Below are 27,878 nucleotides of genomic sequence, written 5' to 3'. Positions count from 1 at the left end.
GGGTTGGTTAACCGAAAATGTTACCTCCAGGCTAAGGATCACTGGTATTCAGTCCAGTTTATTTAGGGAGGTAGATGAGCAAGGCCAGAAGTAGACAATAGAAGTACTTTGGCTGAGCCTTCAGAAACGCGCAAGGTGTCGGCGGGAGGAGGCTGGCCTGTCAGTAGGGTTCCAAACAGAGACTGGACGCCGGAAACTTTTCCTCAGGGGATGGACTCGGGCCCGAGGCACAAGGCCTATCTCGGTGCTGCGGTGATTAATTCATCTGTGCGACCACAAGTAAAGCCCGCTCTCAGTCCTCCAGCCTCCGGGGAGCCCCGCCGTCCCCCACTAGTTTTCCCGCGTCGCCTTTCCTCTTTCCCCTCTCCGTCCTCACTGCGCGTATCGGAAGTGACGCAAGGCGTAGCGGAAGTCCCTCCAGCCGCGGTGTTGTGCTGTCGGGTAGAGAGACGGATTTGTAAACCCCGGAGCGAGGTTCTACCTACCCGAGGCTGCTGGTGTGCGGAGACCCCGGGGGAAACCACCGTCACCATGTCTGACCAGGTACCAGGCTGGGAGCCATCCGATAGCGGTGGCCAAGGCCTTACTCTGCAGGTCCGCCTGCTGATCGTCTGGGGCCGGGGATGGAGGCGCGGGGGAGGGGAGCGCGGAATGGGGGAGGGGGCGGCCGGTGGGGACTGGGCTGAAGAGGGAGGGGAGTAGCCTAGGGCAGGAGACGCCCGGGCCTGTCGCGGGCCTCTAGGAGCCACCCTGACCCTCTCCGAGCTGGCTCATCACCCCCTGTGCCCCAGCGCCTCTGGTCGCGGCCTCCCTCTATTCGTCCCCGTCTTTTCTCCGGGGCGGACCAGGTGCAGAGCCCAGCTTCCTTCCACTTTCCCAAGAGGGTCGCTGAGGATTCCGCCCGCCTGCCTCTCCGGAGAACTCACTGCAGAAGCAGGGCCCTAGGCCCCAGTTATGTAACGGGAGAGAATCCCTGCCCCGGAGGCTCTGTGGCCCTGAAAAGCGGGTGGACTCCACTCCTTGATTCTTGGTCTTTAGATAGTCGCGAAGTGGGACGTGGGGACGGAGAGAGGGAGACATTGTCTCGTGTTGCTGAGAACCTCGAAAGCTCCGCTTTCCATTTGGATTGCAGCTAGGCCGCCGCTGCTCTGCTCTGAGTGTTTCTCCGTGTGGGGGTGCAGAGCTGTCGCCTCTTTCCTTGTACTTTCCCATTTCTCACTCGGGATTGGTTCAGTAGCTCTCCAGTTGGAAGAGAGCACTCAGAATAACCAAGAAACAAAGTAGAACGAAACTGCTGGAGCTACAGAAAGCATTTCATCTGGGAGTTAATTTGAAGATGACTGATAACCTTTGAGGAAAAGGATAGGAAAACTTCGTGTGCATGAAGCAGTTGCAGAACATTTGCAGAAAGCTTCGTGTTATAGCAGAGTGCTCCATCTCAGTGTTATTAGCAGGAATTTACTTGGGATTTGCATTCAATCAGGAGTGTTCGATTTTCCGTGGTGAGTTTTTCTTCCTCATTCATTTCTAGTTAACCTTGTTTGTGGCTGATGGGCTTTGCTGGTGGCTCAGCGTAAAGAATCAGCCTGCCAATGCAGGAGATGCGGGTTCGAGCCCTGGGTCGGGAAGATCCCCTGAAGGAGAAAATGGCAACCCACTCCAGTATTCTTGCCGGAGAAATCCCATGGACAGAGGAGCCTGGAGGGCTATAGTTCATGGGGTTGTAAAGTCCTACACGACTAAGCGACTAAACAACAACAAAATGTTTATGGCTAGTTTTTACTTTATAAGGTTTTTGGCCTTCGTTTTGTTTGCTTAGATGACTTTGACTTTTTAAAGTATTTTTAAACCTTTTGCTTGTTTAATGATAGTTATTTAGAAAACTGTTTCTCATTCAACTCCACAGTGTACTTGAACTTTTAAATTTAACACACTATTCCCTTGGCTTTTAACCCAGTTCAGTTTTGTGCCACTTGGTGAGAGCAAGTGAGGCTTTTGTGCGTTTTTACTGTTGCACAAAACGTACATTTATAAGGTTAAACCATAATCTAGATTAGTTTTGAGTGGATCTTGTTACTAACAGTCTAGATTAACTCCCAAATTGATACGGGAACAGAGTTATAACTATCTCCCTAGGTAGTTGTTTACTTGATTTCCAGGGAGGAAAGAAAGGTGTAAATGCTTTATTTCATCAGCCTTTTATTTTGATGCTCAGAAGTGGCTGGGAAGTATGTTGAAATTTACTATGTAGTCTGAGGAAAGAGCAGTGTACAGAAGGAATTATAAAGTGAATTGTAGAATTTATTGCTCCAGTTTCAATTCCAGCTATTTAAGAGAAACTTGAAGAAATAAAGGACCTAGGACACTAACAGGTAGCCAAAACTATTTTCACAATAATGCTGGGACATTGTCTTTTTCACTCTCATTCTTTCATGGGGTTTTCTAAAGATTGACATGACCTGGGATATCACAACAGATTGAAACATAGAGGCAGATGTGGAAATTCAGCTGCTTTCTATTAAGCCAGACATTGAAGAGATTTGTAAAAAATGCAAACCAGTGCCACTTTTCTTACTAATTTTGTTTTTAAAAAAATGTTTTTTTAAGATTGATGCTTTATTGCTACTTTTAAGAAATTGTTTTTATATATACAGTACCATTTAATGAGGGTATCATCATATCCTTACAGGTGTTTCATATTGTTACTATTCAAATACTTTTCATAAGTATCCGTGTGATTTATTATCCTAAAATTAATTATGTGTTTATAAAACATACTTCAGATAAACTGCAATAGGTACAACCAACCTAACAGAAGCTTTATGGAGTTCTAAAGGATTTTTAAGAGGAATCCTGAGACTATAAAGTTTCAGAACTGTTGCTCTATGCTGATCAACCAATATCATTATTAATAATCAGGAGCCAGTACAATTTTAGTGTTGTAGTGCTAGGGATTTAAAGAGATAAGAAGTGGAACTCTTACCCTGATGAAGCTTATGAGTGAGAATCCCAAGTTACTCCTGCGCCATACCAGTAGCATGAGACTGGACCACAGTCCCCAGAAGACAGTCTTAATATCAACCAAGTTGTTTTAGAATGACATATATTCTGAGGCACCTCTCCGAGGGTTTTTTGTCTGTGCTGAAGATAACTGGAATTGAGCAATAATTTCAAGTTAAAATAGGTGGATGTTAAAGTCATGCAAGACTTGAATTGCTGGATTCTGCATTGATTAATAGAAAATGATTATTTTTGGAATTTGAGTGAAATAATTTCTCATAATTCTAACAATGCTAGCATTGCCCAGTGGACCGTTTTTGAATAATCCTCTAATACAGATTCTGAACCTGAGGATCATGAATCCTCAGGGCTGAAAATCCACTGAAATTTTATGGCAATCTGTGTTTTTTTTGCATGTGTATTTGTTTAGGGAGAAAGGATCCATAGCTTTCATTAGGGGTACATGATCCCTCAAAAAGTTTAAGGACTAGCCTTTAACCAATAATAGAGATCCAATGGTGTGCTTACTTTTAGCCTGATTTCACCTTGCAGCAAAACTGAGCACAATATATAGACCCAGATGCCAATGTCAAACTGGTAAGGATAATTTGTACAAATATTTTTCCTTCTTTCTTCCCTGTATTCACATTTATAGTGTTTCTTTTCCATACTCAAGTCATGAAAGACAGCATGGACTTCAGCTTTTCAGTTTAGGTCTGTTAAATTTGTAGTAATTGGATGACTGGTTTGGTTCAAATGCAAACTGAATCTGTTGTAGGTTTACTGTCTCCATCCCAACCTCAGAGAGAGGAGGGGTGGAGAGGGAGACAGATACTGATTGATTGAGCTCCTTTTATCTTTAGTCAAGGATTTGGAAACCTTATGTAATTTCGGCTATCTGTTGGTACCTAACAAACTACTTCAAAACATAATGGCTTAAAACAGCAGTCTTGTTTTGCTCATAAATCTCAATTTTGGCAGGGCTCTGTGGTTTGGGCTCATCACTGCTCCTTGACGTGTGGGGCCTCTGCTGGGATTACTCAGGGGGCTGTGGGCTGTAATGAATGGCTTCTTCATATAGTCTCAAGGCCTCGCTGAGTGGTCTTGTCATGTATTCGCTTCAGCACAGGGACCCCAGGATATTCAGACGTAGGCAGCTCAGGGCTCACAAGATAGTGTTCCAGAGAACCTTGGGTAGAAACCCCAAGCCTCCTAGAACCTAACTTTGGAAGTCACTTTTGCATTGTTTGTTAGGCAAATCACTAAGTTCAACTCAAATTCCAGGGAAAGGCATTTATTTATTTCATCGTAGAGACAATTGACATATTAGTTTCAGATATTACATTGTAACTATTTGCATATATTGTGAAATGATCCCCAGGATAGGTCTAGTTAACATCCATCAACACACACAGTTACAAATTTTTCTTGTGTTAAGAGCTATTCTCAGCAACTTTCAAATATACAATACAGTATTATTAACTATAGTCACCAAGGAAAAGACATCTAGATTCCAATTCTTAATGGGAAGAGTAACAAAGAATTTGCAGTTATCTTTAATCTACCACACTAGCTATATTTCTTTTGTTAGGATACCATCATTCCCTGCAGCATTATGTATATCCCCCTGTTTTTGGTGTTCGCTGATCTTCCTGTTAGCCTGAGATGGCAGAAGAATATGATAAACTAGGTGTATATTGAAGTTCATAATTATGTATACTACTTACCTCGTAGAATAAATATGTTACACTGATGCTATGACTTGAGCATTTAGTTACTGATACGTATGCATCACCAACTCGATGGACGTGAGTTTGGGTGAATTCCGGGAGTTGGTGATGGACAGGGAGGCCTGGTGTGCTTGCAATTCATGGCGTCACAAAGAGTGGGACTCGACTGAACTGAACTGATACAAAGTATTCCATGCCCCAGGAGAGGAATGATATATTCTGTCTTCTCTCTGACAGATAGATACATGAAGTGCTGCTAATAGATGTTGCAAACATTGATTATAATAAAACATTTCAAATAAAATGTGAACATTACTTAATAGTATTTTAAAAACTGAGTATGATTATTATGGTTAGAGTACTTATGAGTGTTAGTGGAGTAGTTCAGATTTCAAAACTAAAGCAGTTGTCAAATATCTCTTGATTCTCATTAGCCTCCTCCCATATCAATTAGAATAGTATTGTATATTATAGCTTTTATATATAGTGTTACAATTATTTAAGTACCTTTCTCCATTACATTGTTTGCTTTCCAGGGTCAGAAATCAGGCTTTACTCACCCTTTTTTTCTGAAGTGCCAGCAATGACTGAATACTTAGTAAAAGTTTTTAAAGGAGTGAGTGTAAGAGTCATTGATTTAACAAGCATTTATTGAATGTCAGTATGTTCCAGGCACCATTCTAAGCCCCAGAACTGGAAGGTTGTCTCAAAAATGTGAACCAGCAGGTGTTTTCCTCTTCCTCTTTCAATTCCCTTTATGTTTTGTTATTGACGAAGGATTGATTGTCACGCGGTAGTTTTCCTTTTATGATGTTTGCATACCTTCTTGGTTTTTACTTCTATTAGCAATAGAACTAGTAACTTTATCTCCAAAGTTGAATCATTTGCTTCTTCCAGGACATTGGGATTGTTATGGATAATAATAATCCCCAGTGGTTTGCAGGATCTTAGTTCCCTGAGTAAGGCAGTAGGGGATTGAGCCCGGGCCCAGGACAGTGGAAACGTCAAGTCCTAACCACTGGACCGCCAGGGAATTCCCCACAGATAATTTTCTCAGCATCATGTTTGGTATCTCATTTTTGAATTTATTGAAATTGTGTTTTTTTCTTTTTGGTAATTAATTCTCTGATACTCTACTTTAGAAAAGTCATGTGGGTAAGGTCACACAGATCCTATTATTGAATACTTAGTCTTAGAGTTTAAATTATTTTGAAATTCCTACAACATGATTTAAGTTTATTTAAAGATGTGTTGTAATTGTTATTCTTTTATATTTTGACCATTCTTTTTGTATTTGATTGCCTTTACTGAGCTAGTGAGAATCTGAAGGAAAAGACCTGAAGGAAGCTAGGGTGGAGTTCCATTTGCTAGACCCACTGTTCTCAATAGCTAAGGCCAGATATTTTGAAAGGTTTTACTGAAGATTAATACATATATGAAAAAATGTACATAAATGTACAGTTTGCTAAATTTTCACAAACTGATCACATCTGTGCAGCCCGCACCCATATTAAGAATGACTGTCCTGACTGTGTGCTTGTGTCTGAGTGTGTGTATGTTTCTCTGTCATGTCCAACTGTTTGTGACCCTATGGACTATGGCCCACCAAGCTTCTCTATCTGTGGGATTTCACAGGCAAGAATAATGGAGTGGGTTGCCATTTCCTCCCCTAAGTGCAATCATACAGTATGTGGTTCTGTGTATGGCTTCTTTTGCTCAGCATTGTTTGGAAATTTGTCTGTATTATTGTGTATAGTTTGTTGTTAAATCTCATTACTATGTTGCATTCCATTGTGTGACTATACCACAATTTACTTATCTCTTCTGCAATTCGATACACACTGAGGTGGTTTTCTAGAAGCTGTTTTTTAACATAAGCCAAATGCTTCCTATTTAGACCACCTCCTATGTCAATTCGGATTGCTTCTGGACTAAATAACAGAAAATCTGATATGTAGTAGGTTAAACAAGTATGCAATTTGTTTTTATAATGAAACAAGTCAGGGATGGTCAGACAGTTCCACTATGCCTTCTTACTCCTTTCTCCTTAGCAGATGTCTTCACTGAAAAGATAGTCTCTTTTTGGGCAAGATTACTTTGTTTCTTTGTTCCAGGCAGGAGAAAGGAATGGAGAAAAGAGAAAAAGTATGCCAAAAAGTATATACCAGGAAAAAGTATATCTGTCACTTTATATTTCCATGGCCAGCACCACATCACGTGGCCATGAGAGAAGCTTAGAATTCCCCCCACCCACCCCCTGCCGGCAAATTTAGGAAGAAGGGGGACATGGATATTGGATAGGTAATTAACAATGTCTGCCATACCTCTACATTTGCATGCTGTACTTCTGGATACAGTGGAGCCAGTTTGTTCTGGTTTGCATAGGTCCACAGTATGGCTGCAGAGAGTAGGGGTTATACAACCAGTGGAATTTTCAGTTATAATTTGTAGTTCTTGAGAAGTTGTCTGTGTTTGTCTGGTGTTAAACTGCAATTGTAGGGTTGAATGTAAATTTTCAGAAGTTCCAGTGTCTTGACAGGTTGACATAAACCTCCAAGTTATGGAGCTAAGTCTGGTCAGTTTTATTCCAAATGTCTAGTAGTGTCTCCCTAAGTTTGCACATAGGTAGCACGAGCTGAAACTATATAAGTGTGTCCTTTTAGAATTGTGGTAAATCTACTGAAGTATGAGGGAGATGACTTTATTGTAATTTGGGTTTTTGTATCTTTTAACAATGGATATAATTATTAGAATCATCCAGTTTAATCCTTTGTTGAGCTTTCTTTATTAGGAAATAAAATGAAATAAACGGACATATAGTAAGAACTACAGTTACAGAAATTTTGGAAACTTTGAAGGTATTTTAAGTGATTTATTATGGACAAATTTAGTGTATATATAATTATACCCATATACTCATCTCTTGACCTATCTTATCTACATGACCCCACACCACTTCATAACATCTTTTGAAACTAGTCCCAGACATTGTATTATTTCATCCACAGATATTTCAATATATATCTTTAACAGAGATTTGCTTTATTTTTTTGGCCATGCCATGTGAGATCTTAGTTTCTGGAATAGTGATCAAACCTGTGCCCTCTGCATTGGGAGCTTGGATTCTTAACCACTGGACTGCCAGGGAAGTCACTCAATATGTGACTTTTTTTCTTTTAACATAACCAGAAAATTTTCTAATGTCGTCAAATAAGAGTAAATGCAATCTTTTATTTTTGGTTTTCCCCAGAATCCCCCCTCTTTCAAAAGAATGAACAATCCTTGTACAATTGGAAGGGTCAGTTTCAGGCTGGGAGTAGTTAAGTGTGGTGCTCTTACCCTGTGATCGAATTGTCAACATACGGATTGTCATAGAGATTTTTAGCAAAATTTTTGTTCTTTTGACTTTGAAATGGCACAATAAAATTCTTTTCTTGAATTCTGTGCATTTGTAAATGAGGATTGTTGTGTTTTGTGTCCTTTCCTGTCTTGTTCTTCTTTTCAGATCCAGCCATCTTCTATTTCTAGGCTGTTACATATATATCTTGGTAAGAAGAGTTGATAGTGCCTGGTGTCTGATAAATTCTTTTCTACCATTCTGGTTACCATGATTCAATCTCTAGATGACACAGACCTGAAAATTTAGAGATTTCCAGTTCTTGCCTTTGATCTTGTATGTTCCTTTACTTTTCTTTACATTACCAGTTTCTTCTGCTCTGGGGCTGTGTAACCTTCCCAGCCTAATAAGCCAGCCCTCTCTGGGATTCTCTTTTCTCTGATGACCTACTGTTCTGCGTCTAGTGCTGAATGCTTTCAGTGTTTTGTGACTAGTGTGCCATACCATTCTGTATTGGCAGCTTCTTTTTTTTTTTAAACAGGGGAGAGAAGGAAAGAAGGCATACAAAAGACACTGAGATTGCTAGAGACAAACTTTGGCCTTTTTCTGTACAAGATCTTCTCATTTTCCAGACTAGTTTGTTGAAGGAAAAAAGCACATGAAAAGCTAGATGACTGCATTGGGCAAGCATGAGGCTATTAAAGAAGTGGGTACAGATGGCATTGCTCTTGTGCTTCAGAGTTGGGAAAAGATTGTCAAAATGGAGTGACTAAGGAAAGTGGCAGTATTCTTGGAAATTTCAAATTCTAGTGTTCACATGTTTTGTGAAATTGAAGTGAATGCTGAAAGGATTTTGTTTGTATTGACTGTTGTGTACGGTAGAAGTATGAAACACTAGTAAGATTTTGTGGTATAATTCAGATGATAGTGCTGTCAGCTTAATTCAACCAGTATTAAAGAATTGCCTGGTGAAAATGTGGACCTCCTCCTTGTAAACTTGTAGGAAAGTCAAGACACACAAAACTGTCACAGAAAATGTTAATTTAATAAGCATATTGAGTATCCTTAAAATACTAGGCACTGTACTTGACCAGAAATACAAAGAATAAGGCATGTCGATAAGGAACTCAATCTTGTGGGAAACACAGATATGCAGACATGTGGTTATAATAAAATTAAAGTAAGCAGTATGAGAACATTTAAGAGGGTGATCAGGGAAATGATTTTGTAGAAGTGATGCTTAAGTGGTCTTAAAAGGGGAATAGGGTAAGAAAGGGCATACTAAGCAGAGGTGAGTAACAGGTGCAGGGATAGTGGAGATAAGGTAGAGAGTGCCATGGTTAAGGAGTTGTAGATAGTTCAGTTTGGCTGGAGCAAAGAATATTATTAGCAAAAGAGGTAGGAGAATAAGGCTTGCTTGCTAGGCAGGGACCAGCACATGGAGGACCAGTATGTGTCAGCTAAGGAGTTTGAACTTAATCCTGAAGACTCTGGGCAGATCAGATTGCGTTTTAGAGAAATGGCTCTGGTTGTAGTTAGGAAGAATTAATTGGAGGGAGCTAGACTTGGGGCATCTGTTACACCATTGTGGTATTGCTAAGGAGCAACAGTGACGGCCTGAAATAAGGCAGTGGGATAGAGAATGAGAATCACTAAGAGATATAGTTGTCAGAATGGTGAATTATTAAGTATGAGATTTAGGAGAGGAAGATAGCCAATGATGACTACTGAATTTCTGTTGTGTGCAGTTGAGTGTGTGTCAAACATTTATTGTAATTGGGAATCCAGGAGGAGTTGTAGTCTTTTTTGGGTTTTGGTTTTCAGGAAGAGGAGCTAGAAGTAATGCACTCAGTTTTAAGTTGAGCTACCCATGGAGACATCCAGAGTGGAGATAAATGTTCAAGCTCTTGGATAAATTGAGTGAAACTCAGAAAAGTGGTCAGGTTATTGAGAATGGTTAGTATCTGAGAGAGAGTTGGAATTGTAGGTCACCCAGGAAGATGAAGAAAAAGAAGCTTAAAGACTTAGGACCCAGAGGAGCACCAGCATTTAAGGAAGTGGTCAAGATGAGGGGACATAGAATCTTAGAGGCCAAAGGTAGAGAGTTTGAAGGAGTCATCAGTGTCTATTGTTTAAAGATAAGACTTTAGATTGTCCTTTGGGTTTAGCAGTAAGAAGTTGAACTGGTAACCTTGGTGAAAGAAGTGTCAATTGGAATGGTGGGGTATTATATAAACCTGATGGCAGTGAGTTGAGAGTAAAAGTGGAAATAGCAAATGCTGATGGGGAAACAGTGGAAACAGTGGCTGAGTTTATTTTTCTGGGCTCCAAAATCACTGCATATGGTGATTGCAGCCATGAAATTAAAAGATGCTTGCTCCTTGGAAGGAAAGTTATAACCAACCTAGACAGCACATTAAAAAGCAGAGACATTACTTTGCCAACAAAGGTCCGTCTAGTCAAGGCTATGGTTTTTCCAGTAGTCATGTATGGATGTGAGGTTTGGACTATAAAGAAAGCTGAGCACCGAAGAATTGATGCTTTTGAACTGTGGTGTTGGAGAAGACTCTTGAGAGTCCCTTGGACTGCAAGGAGATCCAACCAGTCCATCCTAAAGGAGATCAGTCCTGGGTGTTCATAGGAGGGACTGATGTTGAAGCTGAAACTCCAGTACTTTGGCCACCTGATGCGAAGAGCTGACTCATTGGAAAAGACCCTGATGCTGGGAAAGATTGAGGGCAGGAGGAGAAAGGGACGACAGAGGATGAGATGGTTGGATGGCATCACCGACTCAATGGACATGGGTTTGGGTGGACTCCGGGAGTTGGTGACGGACAGGGAGGCCTGGTGTGCTGCGGTTCATGGGGTTCGCGGGGTTGGACACGACTGAGCTACTGAACTGAACTTAAAAGAAATCTGAAGAAAAGTATGAGTACAACTTGAGATGATAGTAAAGGGAGAATGTTTTTAAATAGAGAATAAATGTCTTTTAAAGGATATGAATACACTGCCAATAGGAGCATTAAAGGAAAATATTAATCCCAGTTGGAAAGTTGAGGGGAGATGTGGTTCCCAGAAGAGTTCTTTACATACTGGACTTCAGATGATGGATTTCCGTGAGATGACTTCAAGAGAGGTTATGGTAAAGGGAAGATGTGTATTACAGGTAAAGGAAACAAGGACAGCAAAGGGCTGAAGATGGAAGGAAGTTTATAGACATGTTCAGGGAATAGCACAAGTCGAATTTAACCAAATCCTTGGGCTGTAAAGAAAGTGGTGAGAGAAAAATGGGAGTTAAGGTTGGTACTGGAGGAACTGAATGCCGTGTTGTGGACTTTGTTTCTAGGCCTTAAAGTACTGGGAGCTATTAATGCTTTCTGATAGGGGTAGTTATACAGTCAGAGAGGGGCTTCCCAGGTGGCGCTAATGGTAAAGAACCTGCCTGGCAATATAGGAGACACAAGAGACGCAGGTTCGATTCCTGGATCGGGAAGAACCCCTGGAGAAGGAAATGGCAACCTACTCCAGTATTCTTGCCTGCAGAATCCCATGGACAGAGGAGCCTGGTGGGCTACATACAATCCAAGGGGGTCGTAAAGAGTTGGACACGACTGAGTGCACGAAAACAAACCAGTCAGAGAAGCTGTGCTTTGGAAAGGGTTCTGAAGCAGCGTGGAGGATGGATTGGAGAAGAGGGAAGAACTCTTATGTTCTGAGTATCCTCTGTCTAGGAAACACTGGAGCACAGTCAGTCCCATTGTGCTGATGTATTGCTGATCCTCTTGGAGGGGGATGTTTTCTTCCTTGTGGAAACTCAGATGAAACTTCTTAAGACACCTTCTCTCAGTTAAAGAGGACTCAGGGCTTCTTTGCTCTTTATTGCCTTTCACTGCATGGAATAAATTGTCCTTGTCCTCTCTCAGTACTTAAAGGAAGAAGGAATTGTTTACTTTGAATATAAATTCAGAGAAATGTGGTTGTGAGACTGTTTGAAGACAGTCTTCTAGTTTTCAGGTGAAATACTGTCTCACTAAAGAAGGTTAATTTTGCCAGCTGCCATAAAATGCAGTAGTAAGCAAATGTTGAAAGTACTGCAGAATGATAAACAGGCAAGAATTCATACTAATGAAGTCAGTTCTGTTATCTAAGCATTTCCCTGGACTCTAGCCTGTATCGTAAATTTAAAAGCTACTTCTAGTTTAATATATTTTGTTAAATTTTGAATGTTAAAGAGTTTGTTAGTTTTCAGTTACTGGCATGAATAAACAGGTAATGGCCCTGTTACTTCTGAATTACAGAAGTATATTAAATTGTTAAGAATGTACAATATTCTGATTGTATGTTCTTAAGTATACAAAATTCTTATTATATACTCTTAAGTAAGTTGGTTGTATTCTTACCAAAGGGCTTCCCTGGGGCTTAGTGGTAAAGAATCCACCTGTCAATGCAGGAGACTCGGGTTCGATCTCTGGATGAAGAAGATCTGGAGAAGGAAATGGCAACCCACTCCAGTATTCTTGTCTGGAAAATCTCATGGGAAGAGGAACCTGGAGGGCCACAGTCCATGGGTTTGCAAAGAGTCAGACATGACTTAGCAGCTAAACAATAACTGTTCTTACCAAGAGTAGATTAACAGCTTGAAATTACTATGAATAATAAAGAAGTATATATTTAAATAAGTGAATAATATGGTTGCCAAACTAAGGTCAAGTGCATGGGAAAGCTACTTTTATCACACCATTGAGTGAAGTTTACCAAGCTACCCTTTTACTAAAAATGGCTTACCTTTCTTAATACTTCATGGCAAAGTTGTTTCAACTAGTTTATTCTAGCTTCATTTTCTTATGGTATAATTTGTAAGAGGGTTATACTCTTTCCTTCTGTCTTCCAATTTTGTTTGCTCTTTCCTATTACTACTTACCCTGCTTGGGCTTTTTTCTTGTTCCAGTTTAATTCTAATTTTTTTTCACCCAAGCCTAATCTTTTGAAATTGGATATACTGCTTCAGATAGTCTAAAATAATAACTGATATAAAATGATTTGTTTTGACTCGAGTACATTAAGCCAATACTTTGCTGTTTGATTTTCCTTCCTAAAAAGACTTTGCTTATGTTAATATGATTAATTTATATTTCTTAGTACAGTTTTGTAATTGGAGTAGTTAATTTTTCCCACTAGGTTGTAAGAAAATAACCTTGGATTCAAAATGTTTGGTCAAGGATTCCTGGAAGATGAGCTTCCTCTGACTGGTAGTAGTTGACTGTAAGATAATGGTTTCCAGGTTGTTCCTTTGCCTAGAAGCATTAGTATTGCCTGGTAATTAGTCAGAAGTGCATATTACAGACCTACCCGAGACCTACCGAATAAAAAGCTGGGTGTGAGACCCAGCCGCCTTTTTAACAAGTCCTTCCAGTGATTCTGATGCACGGTGAAGTTTTAGAACCTTTACTGTAGGATTATAATAAAAGAGACTTCTTTCATGATTTTTAGTAAACTGTTGTTTGAGAGAGTAATTGACTTAGAACCTTTTTTGCTTGATTGACTGGCAGAGAAAATAAATGCTTGCTGTATTTTTAGTTGCAAATTTTGTACCCTAAGTCAAAGTAATGGATGAGTAATTAAAATAGCACATAGAAACTTTTATATTTATATGTACTTTCAGGAAGCAAAACCTTCAACCGAGGACTTGGGGGATAAGAAGGAAGGAGAGTATATTAAACTCAAAGTCATTGGACAGGTGAGTTTCATTATTTTTCTCCTTTGACTCTGGAATGTGTGAATGATTTCTGAAACAGAAAAAATGATTCAACTAAGGCAAGTTGTTGAAAAGTGGAGTTTCATTTACTGTATGTGCATCTGTTAGAGGTAGGAGAGGGTGATACTGTATTTTTAAATTGCTCCACTAGGCAACTTATCACTTTAATTTCTTCTAGTAGAACTTTTTCTTGTTTAGCATACTTCAGTGGCAAATACAGTGACTACTATTAAGTGATAACGCTAGAGGCCTTACACAAAAGAGCCCCTCAGGCCTTTTCCTGATCCTTTCTCTCTGTTGGCACCTGATTTCTCCAGACTCGGATCTTTATCTTATTGACCCTTTTTGAGATGCTGCTGCTAAGTCGCTTCAGTTGTGTCGGACTCTGTGCGACCTCATAGACGGTAGCCCACCAGGCTCCCCTGTCCCTGGGCTTCTCCAGGCAAGAACACTGGAGTGGGTTGCCATTTCCTTCTCCGTTTGAGGTGCTAATAGATAATAAAGGTTAGCTGGAAATTAGTGGAGGAATGAATCTTCATAGTTGTTTTTTTAAGGGACAGAAGAACTGGTGCACTCTCACCATGGAAGTGTGAGAGTACATTTTCCCACATTCTCTGAAACATGGGGTATTATTATACCAATCTTTTAGTTTTGGGCCAGTATGATGATATTGCTTTGAATATTCATTATAATTTTTGTGTGGATATGTTTTCAATTCTCTATATATGTAGGAGTGCAATTGTTGGGTCTAGTATAGTAGTAACTTTGTCTAGGAGCCTTCAAACAGCTTTTAGCAGTGGCTGCACCATTTTATACATTATTCTTACCAACAATAAATGAAGGTTTATTATTTTACATTTCATCCAGTATTTGTTGTTCTTTTTTTTTTTTTTTAAATATATATAGTCATCCTAGTGAGTGTGAAGTGGTATCTCATTGTGTTTTTGATTTGTATTTCCCTGATGGTTAATGATGGATATCTTTTCCTGTTCTTATTGGCCATTTGCACATCTTTGGAGAAATGTGTCTATTCAGATCTTTTGTCCATTTTTAGATTGGATTATTTGTCTTTATTTTTGAGTTGTAATAACTTTTCACATGTATTTTGGTTATCAGATCCTTATCAGTTAGATGGTTTGCAGATGTTTTCTCCCATCTTTGGGTTGTCTTTTCACTTTCTGGGTTGTGTCCTGTGCACCAACAGTTTTTGATTTCAGTGAATTGAATGTATCTTTTTAAAAACTTCTTGGCTGTGCTGGGTCTTTGTTCTTTGCACAGGCTGTCTCTAGTTGCAGTGAGTGGGGACCTCTCTATGTGGTACATGGGCTTCTCGTTGCAGTGACTTCTCTTGTTGTGGAGCATGGGCTCTGGGCACTCGGGCTCAGTAGTTCCCTGGCTCTATAAGAGCACAGGCTCAATAGTTGCAGCACACGGGCTGGGTTGCTCCTTGGCATGTGGAATCTCCCCAGACCAGAGATCAAACCTGTGTCTCCTGCATTGGCAGGCAGGTTGTTAACCACTGGACCACCAAGGAAATCCCTATTTTTTTCTTTTTTTGCTGTGATTTTAGTGTCATATATGGGACTTCCCTGGTGGCTCAGACGGTTAAGCGTCAGTCTACAATGCAGGAGACCTGGGTTCGATCCCTGGGTCAGGAAGATCCCCTGGAGAAGGAAATGGCAATCTACTCCAGTACTATTGCCTGGAAAATCCCGTGGACAGAGGAGCCTGGTAGGCTACAGTACATGGGGTCGCAAAGAGTCAGACACGACGGAGCGACTTCACTTTCACTTTAGTGTCATATATAAGAAACTATTACCTCAATCAGGGTCACAGAAATTCACACCTATAGATTCTTTTAAAGTTTTTATGGTTTTAGCTCTTACATTAAGTTTTTGATCATTTTGAGTACTTTTTGCATGCTTTTAGTATGGGTATGAAGGAGAGTCTAACTTCTTTTGCATATGGCTATCTGTTTTTCCTAGAACACTAATTGAAAGTTCTGTTCTTTTCCCATTGAATTGCTTGGCATCTTTGTCAAAATCAGTTGACCGTAGATATATATGAATTTATTTCTGGACTTTCAATTTTATTCCATTGATTTGTAGGCATACTTCAGAAATATTGAGGATTTGGTTCCAGACCACTGCAGTAAAGTGAATCACTTGGATCTTTTGTTTCCCAGTGCATATGAAACTTATGTTTACTCTATAATGTGGTTTAAGTGTATAATAGTGTTATGTCTGGAAAAAAAAACAATGTACACACCTTAATTAAAAAATACTTTATTGCTCAAAAGTACTAACCATCATCTGAGCCTTCAGTGAGCTTTTTTTGTTGGGGTAGGATTTGAATTACTGAGAGAATTACCAAATTACTGATTACCAAACTGTGACACAGAGACCTGAAATGAGCAAACACCATTGGAAAAATAGTGTGGGTAGACTTGCTGAATGCAAGTTTGTTACAAACTTTCAAAAAGTTTGTAAAACAAACAAAAAGTTTGTAAAAAAACGCAGTACCTGCAAAATTCAATAAAGACAGCACAGGGACTTCCTTGGTGGTCCAATGGCTAGGACTCTGCTCCCAGTGCAGGGGGCACAGGTTCGTTTCTTGGTCAGGGAACTGTGGCTCCCATATGCTGCAACTGAAGATCCTGTGTACAACAACAGATCTGGCATAGCCAAGTAAAAAAAAGCAGAGTGTAGTAAAGTAGGTATGCTTGTGTATGTTTCTCCTATGCCATAGATTACCTTTTTAACAATTACTAATTTGTAGGAATTCTTTATATTTACTTATTTTTTCTTGTCTGCTATATATGTTAACATGTGAATATTTTCTTCCGAGTCTCGTAACTTACTTATAGGTGGTGTATGTTTTTATTAAGTTGGATTTATCAGTCTCCTTTTTTTTTTTAATGGCTTCTGAGTTAAAATCTTGCTTTAAAGTAAGGATTTACTAATGTCAAGATTAGGAAAAAAGTCTTTCCCAAAGAAGAGGAGAAGATAACTAAAATTTTTTTAATGTTTTAATTAATTTAAACATTAATTAAACATTAATTAATCAGAGAAGGCAATGGCACCCCACTCCAGTACTTTTGCCAAGAAAATCCCATGGACGGAGGAGCCTGGTAGGCTGCAGTCCATGGGGTTGCTAGAGTCGGACACGACTGAGTGACTTCACTTTTACTTTTCACTTTCACGCATTGGAGAAGGAAATGGCACCCCACTCCAGTGTTCTTGCCTGGAGAATCCCAGGGACGGGGAAGCCTGGTGGGCTGCCGTCTATGGGGTCACACAGAGAATCTCGGACACGACTGAAGCGACTTAGCAGCGGCAGTAGCAGCAGCAAGCTCTTTAATTAATCTGGAAATGATTTTAGTTGATGGAGTGAGGTATTGCTCTAGAAGTTTTGTCTGTTCCTGAAATTATCCACAGGATGAGAATTTATTTATTATTATTTTTAAAGAAAATTTGGCTATACCACACAGCATGCAGGATCTTAGTTCCCCAACCAGGATCATTCCCAGTCATGGCAGTGAAAGCACCAAGTCCTAACCATTGGACTGACCGCCAGGGAATTCCTTTTTTTTTTTAATAATTATAAACAAAACATGCAACTTCCACTAATATGTATCTGTGAATGTATTATGTAATCATTAGAATTGGCTTTGAAATTTTTACAGTGTGCAAGTGCCAATATTTTTTTCTGATGGTTGCCTGATAGTTTACTTGACAGTCTCAGTAGAAGAAAATTATCTGTGGTCCCATATTTCAATTTGAGTGACTCAGGTTATTCATTTTACTCATGCAAGAGAAACCAGACTCTGTATGGTGACTTTTTATTTCAGGAAGAATTGCTCAGTCTGCTGTTTTACAGTATATGTCTCTCTTATAGCTTTGACCATCTTTAATGACACTTCAGTGTCACTTCACTTTTTATTCTGAGTTGCCTTTGGGAATTTGTGATAGTTTAGATTTTTATTTTGAAAGTAGAATAGGTATGCAATTCTGAAGGAATGCATTTTTGACATATATACTTTTACTTATACTGCTAATTTTAATACCTAAAATAGATTATGTTTTGATGCTTACTCCTTGGAAGGAAAGTTATGACCAACCTAGACTGCATATTAAAAAGCAGAGACATTACTCTGTCAACAAAGGTCTGTCTAGTCAAGGCTATGGTTTTTCTAGTAGTCATGTATGGGTGTGAGAGTTGGACTATAAAGAAAGCTGAACACCAAAAAATTGATGCTTTTGAACTGTGGTGTTGGAGAAGACTCTTGAGAGTCCCTTGGACTGCAAGGAGATCCAACCAGTCCATCCTAAAGGAGATCAGTCCTGGGTGTTCATTGGAAGGACTGATGCTGAAGCTGAAACTCCAGTACTTTGGCCACCTGATGTGAAGAGCTGACTCATTTGAGAAGACCCTGATGCTGGGAAAGATTGAGGGCAGGAGGAGAAGGGGATGACAGAAGATGAGATGGTTGGATGGCATCACGGAATCAATGGACATGGGTTAGGGTGAACTCCGGGAGTTGGTGATGGACAGGGAGGCCTGGTGTGTTGCAATTCATGGGGTCGCAAAGAGTTGGACACGACTGAACAACTGAACTGAACTGAAACTTGCTTTGAAATGGGTATAAAGCAAGTTTGAGGATGATTATTTTAATAAAACCTGTTAGGAATGCTAAGAAGAATATTTTGGAGGGAAAATATAGATGACAAGTTGTATGTGTTTGTATGTAGTATATGTATAATTAAATAATTTGTTTCAGGCAAAGCAAGTAACTTACATGAAGAGTGATAATCCTTTTCCTCTTATCTCCTTAGGATAGCAGTGAGATTCACTTCAAAGTGAAAATGACGACACATCTCAAGAAACTCAAAGAATCATACTGTCAAAGACAGGTCTGTATGTTGCAGTATTAAATTCAGTGCTTTATATATCATTAACTTTTCTTTTAAGAAAGCTTGTCAAAAGAAAAGTAATCTTTTGGGAATTCTTTGGTGGTCTAGTGTTTAGGACTTTGCAAGAAGAAAAAGAGATCATTTAGGTGTTGGGATACGGAAAACAGTGGGCTTCCCTGGTGGCTCAGACAGTAGAGAATCTGCCTGCAAGACAGGAGACCTAGATTCTATCCCTGCAGGGTCAGGAAAATCCCCTGGAGGAGGGACTGGCTACCCACTCCAGTGTTAGGATAAGTGAGCCAATAAACTTTTTTTTTTTTTGCTGTACTGCATCGCCTGTGGGATCCTAATTCCTGGACCAAGGATCGAACCTATGCCCTTGGCAGTAAAAGTTCAGTCCTCACCACTGAACTGCCAGGGAATTCCCTGTTTCTGTTTTTGATGTTAATTGTTAAGCTCAGTAAAGTCTTATTAATTGGGGCTCAACTAGCTCACATTTGTAATAATATTGATGGGAACTAAAACTGGAAATGAACGTGTATTAACTGCACTGTGCTAATAGGTACTTAGATACATTCTCATTTACTCTTCACAATAACTCCAAAGAAAATATGTAGTCTTTTACCTCATCTGTAGACAATGGAGTTGATTATTGAGGAGAAACAGTGCAAAAGTGAAAATTAAACTGATTCAGAATTGAAATTGCTGTGCTGTGCTGTGCTTAGTTGTGTCTGACTCTTTATGACCCCATGGACTGTAGCCCACCAGGCTCCTCTGTCCACGGAATTCTCCAGGCAAGAATACTGGAGTGGGTTGCCATGCCTTCCTCCAGGGGATCTTCCCAACCCAGGGATCAAACCCAGGTTTCCTGCATTGCAGGTGAATTCTTTACCAGCTGAGCTTACCAGGGAAGCCCTACGGTGCCAGGGGAGATAATATAACATCAAGTTGGAATAATTTTTTATGCTTTAGAGTTTATAGTCTTTAGAAAAAGTTTCTATCTATACTCAGTTCAAAAAGGCTTGATAAATTTTTTTCTTATATTTGCTGATATACATGCAGTGGGACACTTAATTTATCTGAAGTATGGAATTCTTACCCAATAAGAAAGATTGAATCATCTTTCCATTTTGATATTGTAGACTTGCTTCTGTAGAAACTTTTATGACTGCAGTGTAAGATACTCACTTTTTGAAAGATCTTGTATTTAAAATCAAAGAATATTTTGTCCTTGTCAGTTATGTTTATTAGTTAATATAACCCTGGAAATAATTTAAAAGTAGAGAATTTTCTGGTGGTTCAGTGCTTAGGACTTTGCAGTTTGACTGCTGGGGCCCTGGTCAATCCCTGGTCAGGGAACTAAGAAAAAGTTTAAAACCACCTCCAGGGTAAGTTTGCACAGTCTTGTATATATAAGTGTAGTACATATTAGGAAGATTGTTTGAGTTTTTTATGATGTTTTTGGGATAGTATTTAAACATGGCGGAAATCTTAACACATTAGTTATTGAGCAGAACTTTCTGATACTTGTGGACTAAATAAATGATTATTGATTTATACTTGTTAGTGAAGTTACTTCTCTTTAAATGAGCCATCTACTCTCTTTTAGCCATTTTTGTGGAATAAGTGATTAGAAAAATATATTTTAATGCCTTTTGTGATACTTAAAGTGCTATAAATGCCATCACAGGTTTACTGTGGTTTATCTGGCTTGCTCCTGTGCTTTGCCAAATTTCTATGATTTAGTCTGTTTAAAACCAATTTTGCTTGTACAGTTGGTAGCTGGTGTTCATCCAATATCTGATTTTATTTTTATGTTAGCTTATAGATTTGAGAGGAAACTATATAGAATAGTGGTTAAGAATACACAGGGTTGGGAACAGATTTGGCCTTCAGTGGGTGACCAGCTTGTGTGTCCTCTCTATACCTTAGATTTTCTAGCTGTAAATGAAGATAAGGTGACAATACTCACCTTTTAGGACCGTTGTGATGAAAAATTTATGATTCTGTATATAAAATATTTGGTATCAGGAGTACCTAGCAAATAGTTTTTACTCAGTTAATGGTAATGATGATAGAATTAGCTGTCTAGTTTTATGTTCTACACATTCTGTTGGAGCTTTCATATTTGCTTTTTGTGCATCAAAGTTTCTGTTATCTCTTATAAGGTTTGTATTTGTACATTTTCTGTCTTTTTAGGGAGTTCCCATGAATTCACTCAGGTTTCTCTTTGAAGGTCAGAGAATTGCTGATAATCACACTCCAAAAGAAGTGAGTATAATTTCTTCTCTGAATTCAAGACATATTTTGAATTTTGCATTGAATGATGTGGTTCACTGGTACCATTAAACTGCCCTTTTCTTGAATATTCTCTGAGTTAAGTGATATATTATTTGTCAGAGAGAAAAACAATCTTTTGGGTTGAATTTCCCTTTTAGTGCCTTCAAATGTGCCAGTAAAAAGAGGTGAAAAGTAGGGATTGAGTACTTAAATTGTTATAAGGCACATACTATGCCTTTTTAAGGATGGACAGATGGTTCTCAAATTTGGCAGATTTTGGGTTCATTTTCATGGTGATAGTGACCTTTAGAGTTCGATTTTGACTTTTGGCCCATTTTGAGAACTTAATATAGAAGCTTGCTGCTAAGTCACTTCAGTCGTGTCCGACTCTGTGCAACCCCATAGACAGCAGCCCACCAGGCTCCCCCATCCCTGGGATTCTCCAGGCCAGAACTTGGAGTGGGTGGCCATTTCCTTCTCCAATGCATGACAGTGAAAAGTGAAAGTGAAGTTGCTCAGTCGTGTCCAACTCTTAGCGACCCCATAGACTGCAGCCTACCAGGTTCCTCCGTCCATGGGATTTTCCAGGCAAGAGTACTGGAGTGGGGTCCCATCGCCTTCTCCAAATACAGAAGCTTAGTATATATTTTTGGCTCTGTCATTTTGGGTTATGTTTTTTAATGCTTCTATGCCTTCATTTGTTTTATTGAACATATTGTCTTATTTCTCTGTTTATATATTCCACCCTCTCTACCCTCATTCTCACTCCTACCCCCGGATATCTGAAAGTCATAAAATGTGAGAAAAAGAGTGTGTGTGTATTTACAATTATACAGATTCCCCTCCTCCAAATACAAAATAACATTTCTGATATTTCTGATAGTGGGAATGATGTATGGCTATTATTAGCTTTTTTATTTGAAAACATTTCAAACTTACTGAATGATGAGACTAGTATAATATTCTCCTGTATAACCTTTTTCGTAGATTCTTCGTTTATTAACGTTGTGCTGTGTTTGATTTATCATTCTCTGTGTATGTACAGATTATCACGACTGGTGGACCATTTGATATTAATTTGCAGGTGATATGGCTCTTTACCTCTCAATATTTCAGTGTTATTGTTCTCCTAAGAGTCACAGTTAAATTATCTAATTTAGGTGATTTAACCTTGATACAATACTGTAATTGAATATACAGTCAAAATAATCTGATTTTGCAATTTGTCTCAGTAAGGTCCTTTATAGCTCACCTGCCTTTTTTTTTTTTTTAACTTAACCTGGGATCTCATCCAGGATATGCATTCTAACTGGTTATCATGCTTCTTAGCTTCCTTTTCATATGAAACAGTTACTCAGTCTTCATTTTTCATTATACTGTTGTTGTTCAGTCGCTAAGTTGTGTCCAACTCTCTGTTTCCCCATGCACACAACAGTCCTGCAGCACACCAGTATTCCCGGTCTTTCACCATCTCCCGGAGTTTGTTCATACTCATGTCCATTGGGTTGATGATGCCATCCAACTATGAGGTCCCCTTCTCCTGCCTTCAGTCTTTCCCGGAATCAGGGTCTTTTCCAGTGAACAGCTCTTTGCATCAGGTGGCCAAAGTGTTGGAGCTTCAGCTTCAACATCAGTCTTTCCAATGAATATTCAGGGTTGATTTCTTTAGGACTGACTGATTCATTACACTGACGTTTTTAAAAAGAATTCAGGCCAACTGTATTTTAGATTGTCCTTCATGTAAAGTAATTAGCCTCCAATTAAAATAAATGAATTAAAAAAAAAAGAATGTCCTTCAGTTGGGGTTTGTTGTTTCCTTATGATTAGATTCAGGTTTGAACATTTGGTAGGAGCAACACTGAATGAAGCTGTGAAATTCCAAGTGCATGATGTTAGGAAGTATATGATGTCCATGTCTTACTATGGGTAATACTAATTTTGATCACTTAGTTAAGATGGTAACTGCCAGATATTTTATCCATTGTATCATTTTATCCACTGTAGCATTGTATCAATTTATCCAAGTTATTTTGTAATTAATAAGTAATTTGTGGGGAGATACTTTGTATGAGTGATGTTCTTTAGATATTAGCCAGTGGGAATCCCTTCAAGTTGGCACATCTGTTCTTTTGACATCCCTTCATCTTTTTAAATTAAAAAGTTTTTATTTTGTGATGATTTTCAAATTACAGAAAAGTGGCAAGAATAAGTGCAAAAAATTGTACTCTCTTCTACCTAGATTTACCAGTTTTTAACATTTTCCTACCTGTACTTTATGTACTTTATTATTCGCCTCCCCCGCCCCCCACCATATGTGTGTGTGTGTGTATGTGTATCATCTGAACCATTTGGGAGTAGGTTGCATACACCATGGTCATTTGCTAAATATTTTAGTGTGTATTTCTTAAGAACAAGTATTTTCTTTTATATAACTCAAGTACTGTTAAGATTCAGGACACTTAATACTGTTAGAATACTGTTTTGTCATTTGTCCCAATTTTCCCTTTTATAATAAGTTTTCTCCCTCATCGTAGGATCCAGTTCAGTATGAACACATGGTGACTCAGCTGGTAAAGAATCCTCCTGCAATGCGGGAGACCTGGGTTCGATCTCTGGGTTGGGAAGATCCTCTGGAGAAGGGAATGGCAACTTACTCCAGTATTCTTGCCTGGAGAATCCCATGGACAGGAAGGAGCCTGGTGGGCTATTGTCCATGGGGTCGCAAAGAGTCAGACACGACTGAGCGACTTTCATTTTCACTTTAATTATCTTTAACTTGGAACTTCAGACTGTCCTTGTCTTCATGACATTTACATCCCCCCTCTCCCCACTGGAGATCAATTTATTTCACCTAAAATACACTTACATATGGAAAACACTAAGTTATTTGTACTGGAAAAGGTAGTTTAGACCCAGAACAGGAATCCCAGAGAAACCAGATCAGGAAAAGATACTCAGGAATATATAGGGTAGAAAGAACAATGGTGGGGTGGGGCACAGGGAAGAGAAGGGAGACAAAAACTACTACAGTGTAGCCACTGGATCAGAAAACAAACAAAAAAATACAGTAAAATATATATCTAAAAAATCAACAATGTATCATATTGGTGGGAGAGGGCAAAGATATGGAAAATACCTGGGAAATAAAAATTTCCTGCTTGATTTCAGTAAGTGGGCATTATGGTCAAGAGAGGGGGAAAAGTTCCATGTTCGAAAGAAACAAGAAAATTAACAAGGAAAGATTCAGTCATCACATTTTCATCCTGGAACACCCCAGGGAAAATTAAAACTGATAACGATCTGAACATTAGGAGAAAACAAACTAGTAGCCTCACCCCTGCTTCTAATCACTTACACACAACATCCTCTTCTTATCCCTGTACCTCCTGTGCTGGGCACTGAATGGAATGAACTCCCAACCTGCTGTGCATCTTCAACATTCCCTCTGCCCTCACCAGCATCTTGACAGGCCCATCTGAGTCTCACAGCTTAAGGACTCGACTCCCCAGCCTTCAACTGCCATCGCCAACACCAGCATGGTGTTTTGTTTTGAACTGGAGGTGGTGGGTGCCTCGTCTGGCTCAGAACTTGAGTCCAGAGTAAAGATTGTCATTACCGAACTCTGTTCTCAGAGAGGGCAAGTGGCTCATCACTGCCAGACATTTACATTTTGAAGAGTACAAACCAGTTATTTTCCAGAAAGACTCTCAATTTGGGCTGTTCTGTTAACTCATGACTAGATTTGGATCATGTGTGTTTGTCTGGATTACTATGTAAATGGTGATGTGTCTTTCTCAGGCTGTAATATCTGGAGTATATCACTGGGTTTAACAGTTATCGTTTTTTTTTCCTGTGTGGTTAAACCATTTTTCCTGTTGTAATTGAGTAATATGTGGGCACATACTTTGAAACTATGTGACTATCCTTTTTCTCATCAAACTTTCCCCTGTAGGTGTAGTAACCACCTACTTTATTGAGTACTTCCTTACTGTCTGGCACAAGATATTCCAAACTCATTTTATATTTTCCCTGTCTTAACTTGGCTAAGGCACAGGGATAGGGAGGCCTGGCATGTTGCAGTCCACAGGGTTGCAGAGTCAGACTTAGTGACTGAACAACAAAAGCTTGGCATAATCTCACCAACACAGGAGGTTATTTGATACATTTTAGTGACACCTCCCTTACTATCATTAAAAGATTTATCTTTCTAGAAGAATAATGGGGCAGTGAGAGAGAGTAGGTATTTAGGGAGTGACCTCTTTGTACTGTTGCTTGTTTACTCTTATCCGACAGTGTACTTCTTAAAGCTGATGGTTTCATATTCACCATAGTGTAAGGACATATGCTACCTTCCCCATTCAAGGGTTCCTTGTACTGTTCGGAATTCTAGTCCTTGCAGTGTTTACCAGGCTGTGTGTGCAATTAAAATTAAATTTTAATAGCATCTTTAATAATTATTTTAACATTCATGTTTTATCACAGTCAAGATATCTGTGACACCAGAACCAATTAATCACTTTAAAAAATTCTAAATCCACTTATTTTTATATTTCTTAGCATATTTTAATTTTCACATTTTTTAATTCAGCACAAAATTGTCCTGTATAAAATATAGAACTTGTCTCATTAGAGATTACTTGAACTTTCCTTTGAACTATTATTTTTCTTTTTTTTTTTAATTTTATTTTATTTTTAAACTTTACATAACTGTATTAGTTTTGCCAAATATCAAAATGAATCCGCCACAGGTATACATGTGTTCCCCATCCTGAACCCTCCTCCCTCCTCCCTCCCCATTCCATCCCTCTGGGTCGTCCCAGTGCACCAGCCCCAAGCATCCAGTATCGTGCATCGAACCTGGACTGGCAACTTGTTTCATACATGATATTTTACATGTTTCAATGCCATTCTCCCAAATCTTCCCACCCTCTCCCTCTCTCACAGAGTCCATATGAACTATTATTTTTCATTTGCTTTTGTGATTCACTGTAGTTCATTGGAAACAATGCTGATTTTTGTTTTCAGTCTGCCTATTTCAGTGTTCTTTAACCCTGGCTGCACACCAGAATCAACAGATTTTCAGTTTTTTACAAGCCTCATTGAGGCTTCTATGGGTTTCTATGCAACACCAGCCCCCTTCTGTACACTTTTATTTTTTAAATAAAGAATGCTTGTAGTTAAAAATGAAAGTATTAAAAAACCAAACTACCAAAGTATATAAAATGGAAAATACACTCTAGATATCTCTGCATTCCCATTTCTCAGAGGCAACCATTATTAATAATGTCTTTAAGAAAAACATTCCAGACACTTCACGCATATAAAAAAAAATTGCATATATTTTGCTTAATGTTCTGTAAAAGGCATTGTAAAGGGTCTTTTTTTCACCCCCCTTTTCTGTAAGAATTGAGAATTGGCCTGAAAAATCAAGCCTATAGAATTGAAGTGTCAAAAGTAGATGTATAATAACTCTTCATTGAGAGTGGTCAGTATCAAAGAAAATAATAGTTAAATTCTAGAAGGAATTGTAGATAACAAAGCAAACTACTTAGAAATGAACCCTTAGACAGTATTTTTCTAGCCAAAACCCACATATATTTCAAGTGAAGTCAGGTTTTTTGAAAGAGAAGAAAGAGATTCTATCGAGTAATTACATCTGGAAGTAAAATGATTTTTAGAAAACATGGCATCAAACTATTACTTAAACTATTCTATACATGTTTCATTAGATTTAAAACTCCTTTAAGGTACTTTTCAGAAACACTTAAATTTTACATGGTGAATAAACTGGGAAGTAAAGTTGGCTCAGCAAAGTAACATGAATGATTTCATATCGACATAGTATCAGAAGAAAAGAATATACCTCTCTGTTCTTTGGATTAAAGGAAACAAGATTATTAGTTTCAGAACAGGATAACTATGGATTATTTTTGTATCTTTTTTGCACAGTTGCCACATAGTTGCAGCCAGTTAAAAAAAGAGTACTTTTTATTCTACTACTAACACTTTTCTTTCCTCTTACAGCTGGGAATGGAGGAAGAAGATGTGATTGAAGTTTATCAGGAACAAACAGGGGGTCATTCAACGGTTTAGATATTCTTTTTATTTTTTTTTCTTTCCCCTTAATCCTTTTTTATTTTTAAAAATAGTTCTTTTGTAATGTGGTGTTCAAAACATAATTGAAACTGGCACCCCATCTCTTTAAAACATCTGGTAATTTGAATTCTAGTGCCCATTATTCATTATTGTTTCTTTTCATTGTGCTGATTTTTGGTGATCAAACCTCAGCCCCCTTCATATCGCTCTCTCCTTTTTAAAAATTACATGTGTGCATAGAGAGCCCGCCTTTTCCAGGACTGTGCATTTGCAGGCTTGTGATAAATAAGATCAACTAATGCAAGTGTTCCTAATGACTTTCCAATTGGCCCTGACGTTCTAGCATGTGATTGCTTCACTCCTGGACTATGACTTTCAGTGGGAGATGGAAGTTTTTCGGAAAACAGAACTGTGGAAAAATGACCTTTCCTTAACTTGAAGCTACTTTTAAAATCTGAGGGTCTGGACCAAAAGAAGAGGAATATCCATTTGGAGTCAAAATGACAGAGAATAATGACTAACTCCAAAGATGACTTCACTGAAGAGAAAGCATTTTAAGATGAAAGAAAAATCTTGTCAGAAGATCCCAGAAAAGATCTAATTTTCATTAGCAGTTAAAGTTATTCATGCAGAAGTGTATACAACAGAACACTGCTCTTTTTGACTTTATTTGTACTTTTTGGCCTGGGATATGGGTTTTAAATGGACAGTGTCTGTACCAGCTTCATTAAAATAAACAAAATATTTGTAAAAACTGTACCCATGTT

At 38.8% G+C, this 27,878-nt stretch overlaps 1 protein-coding gene and 1 non-coding gene across 5 annotated transcripts; one reads left to right on the top strand and one right to left on the bottom strand.

Annotated features, from left to right (window-relative positions):
- Positions 1-161: 161 nt before the first annotated feature.
- SUMO1 (small ubiquitin like modifier 1) lies at positions 162-27,853 on the top strand. 4 transcript variants are annotated; one of them, XM_055573115.1, is made up of 5 exons: positions 162-594; positions 13,730-13,804; positions 18,658-18,735; positions 20,935-21,006; positions 27,040-27,853. In XM_055573115.1, exons 1-5 carry the CDS (start codon positions 211-213, stop codon positions 27,106-27,108), a joined length of 678 nt encoding a protein of 225 aa, XP_055429090.1. In that variant the 5' UTR covers positions 162-210; the 3' UTR covers positions 27,109-27,853. The 4 variants fall into 4 exon arrangements, with proteins under 4 accessions (XP_055429090.1, XP_055429093.1, XP_055429092.1 ...); XM_055573117.1 differs by having other exon boundaries at positions 166-543; XM_055573119.1 differs by lacking the exon at positions 162-594 and adding an exon at positions 3,572-3,597 and having other exon boundaries at positions 18,663-18,735.
- LOC129648092 (small nucleolar RNA SNORD103/SNORD85) lies at positions 24,591-24,675 on the bottom strand. The gene has a single exon (XR_008712678.1). It is a non-coding gene; the product is annotated as a small nucleolar RNA SNORD103/SNORD85 (small nucleolar RNA).
- Positions 27,854-27,878: the final 25 nt, after the last annotated feature.

Source organism: Bubalus kerabau, chromosome 3 (assembly GCF_029407905.1).
Source record: "Bubalus kerabau isolate K-KA32 ecotype Philippines breed swamp buffalo chromosome 3, PCC_UOA_SB_1v2, whole genome shotgun sequence".
Lineage (NCBI taxonomy): Eukaryota > Metazoa > Chordata > Mammalia > Artiodactyla > Bovidae > Bubalus > Bubalus kerabau.
Note: the sequence above shows the minus strand (reverse complement) of the source record. Positions and strands in the feature narration are given on the sequence as shown.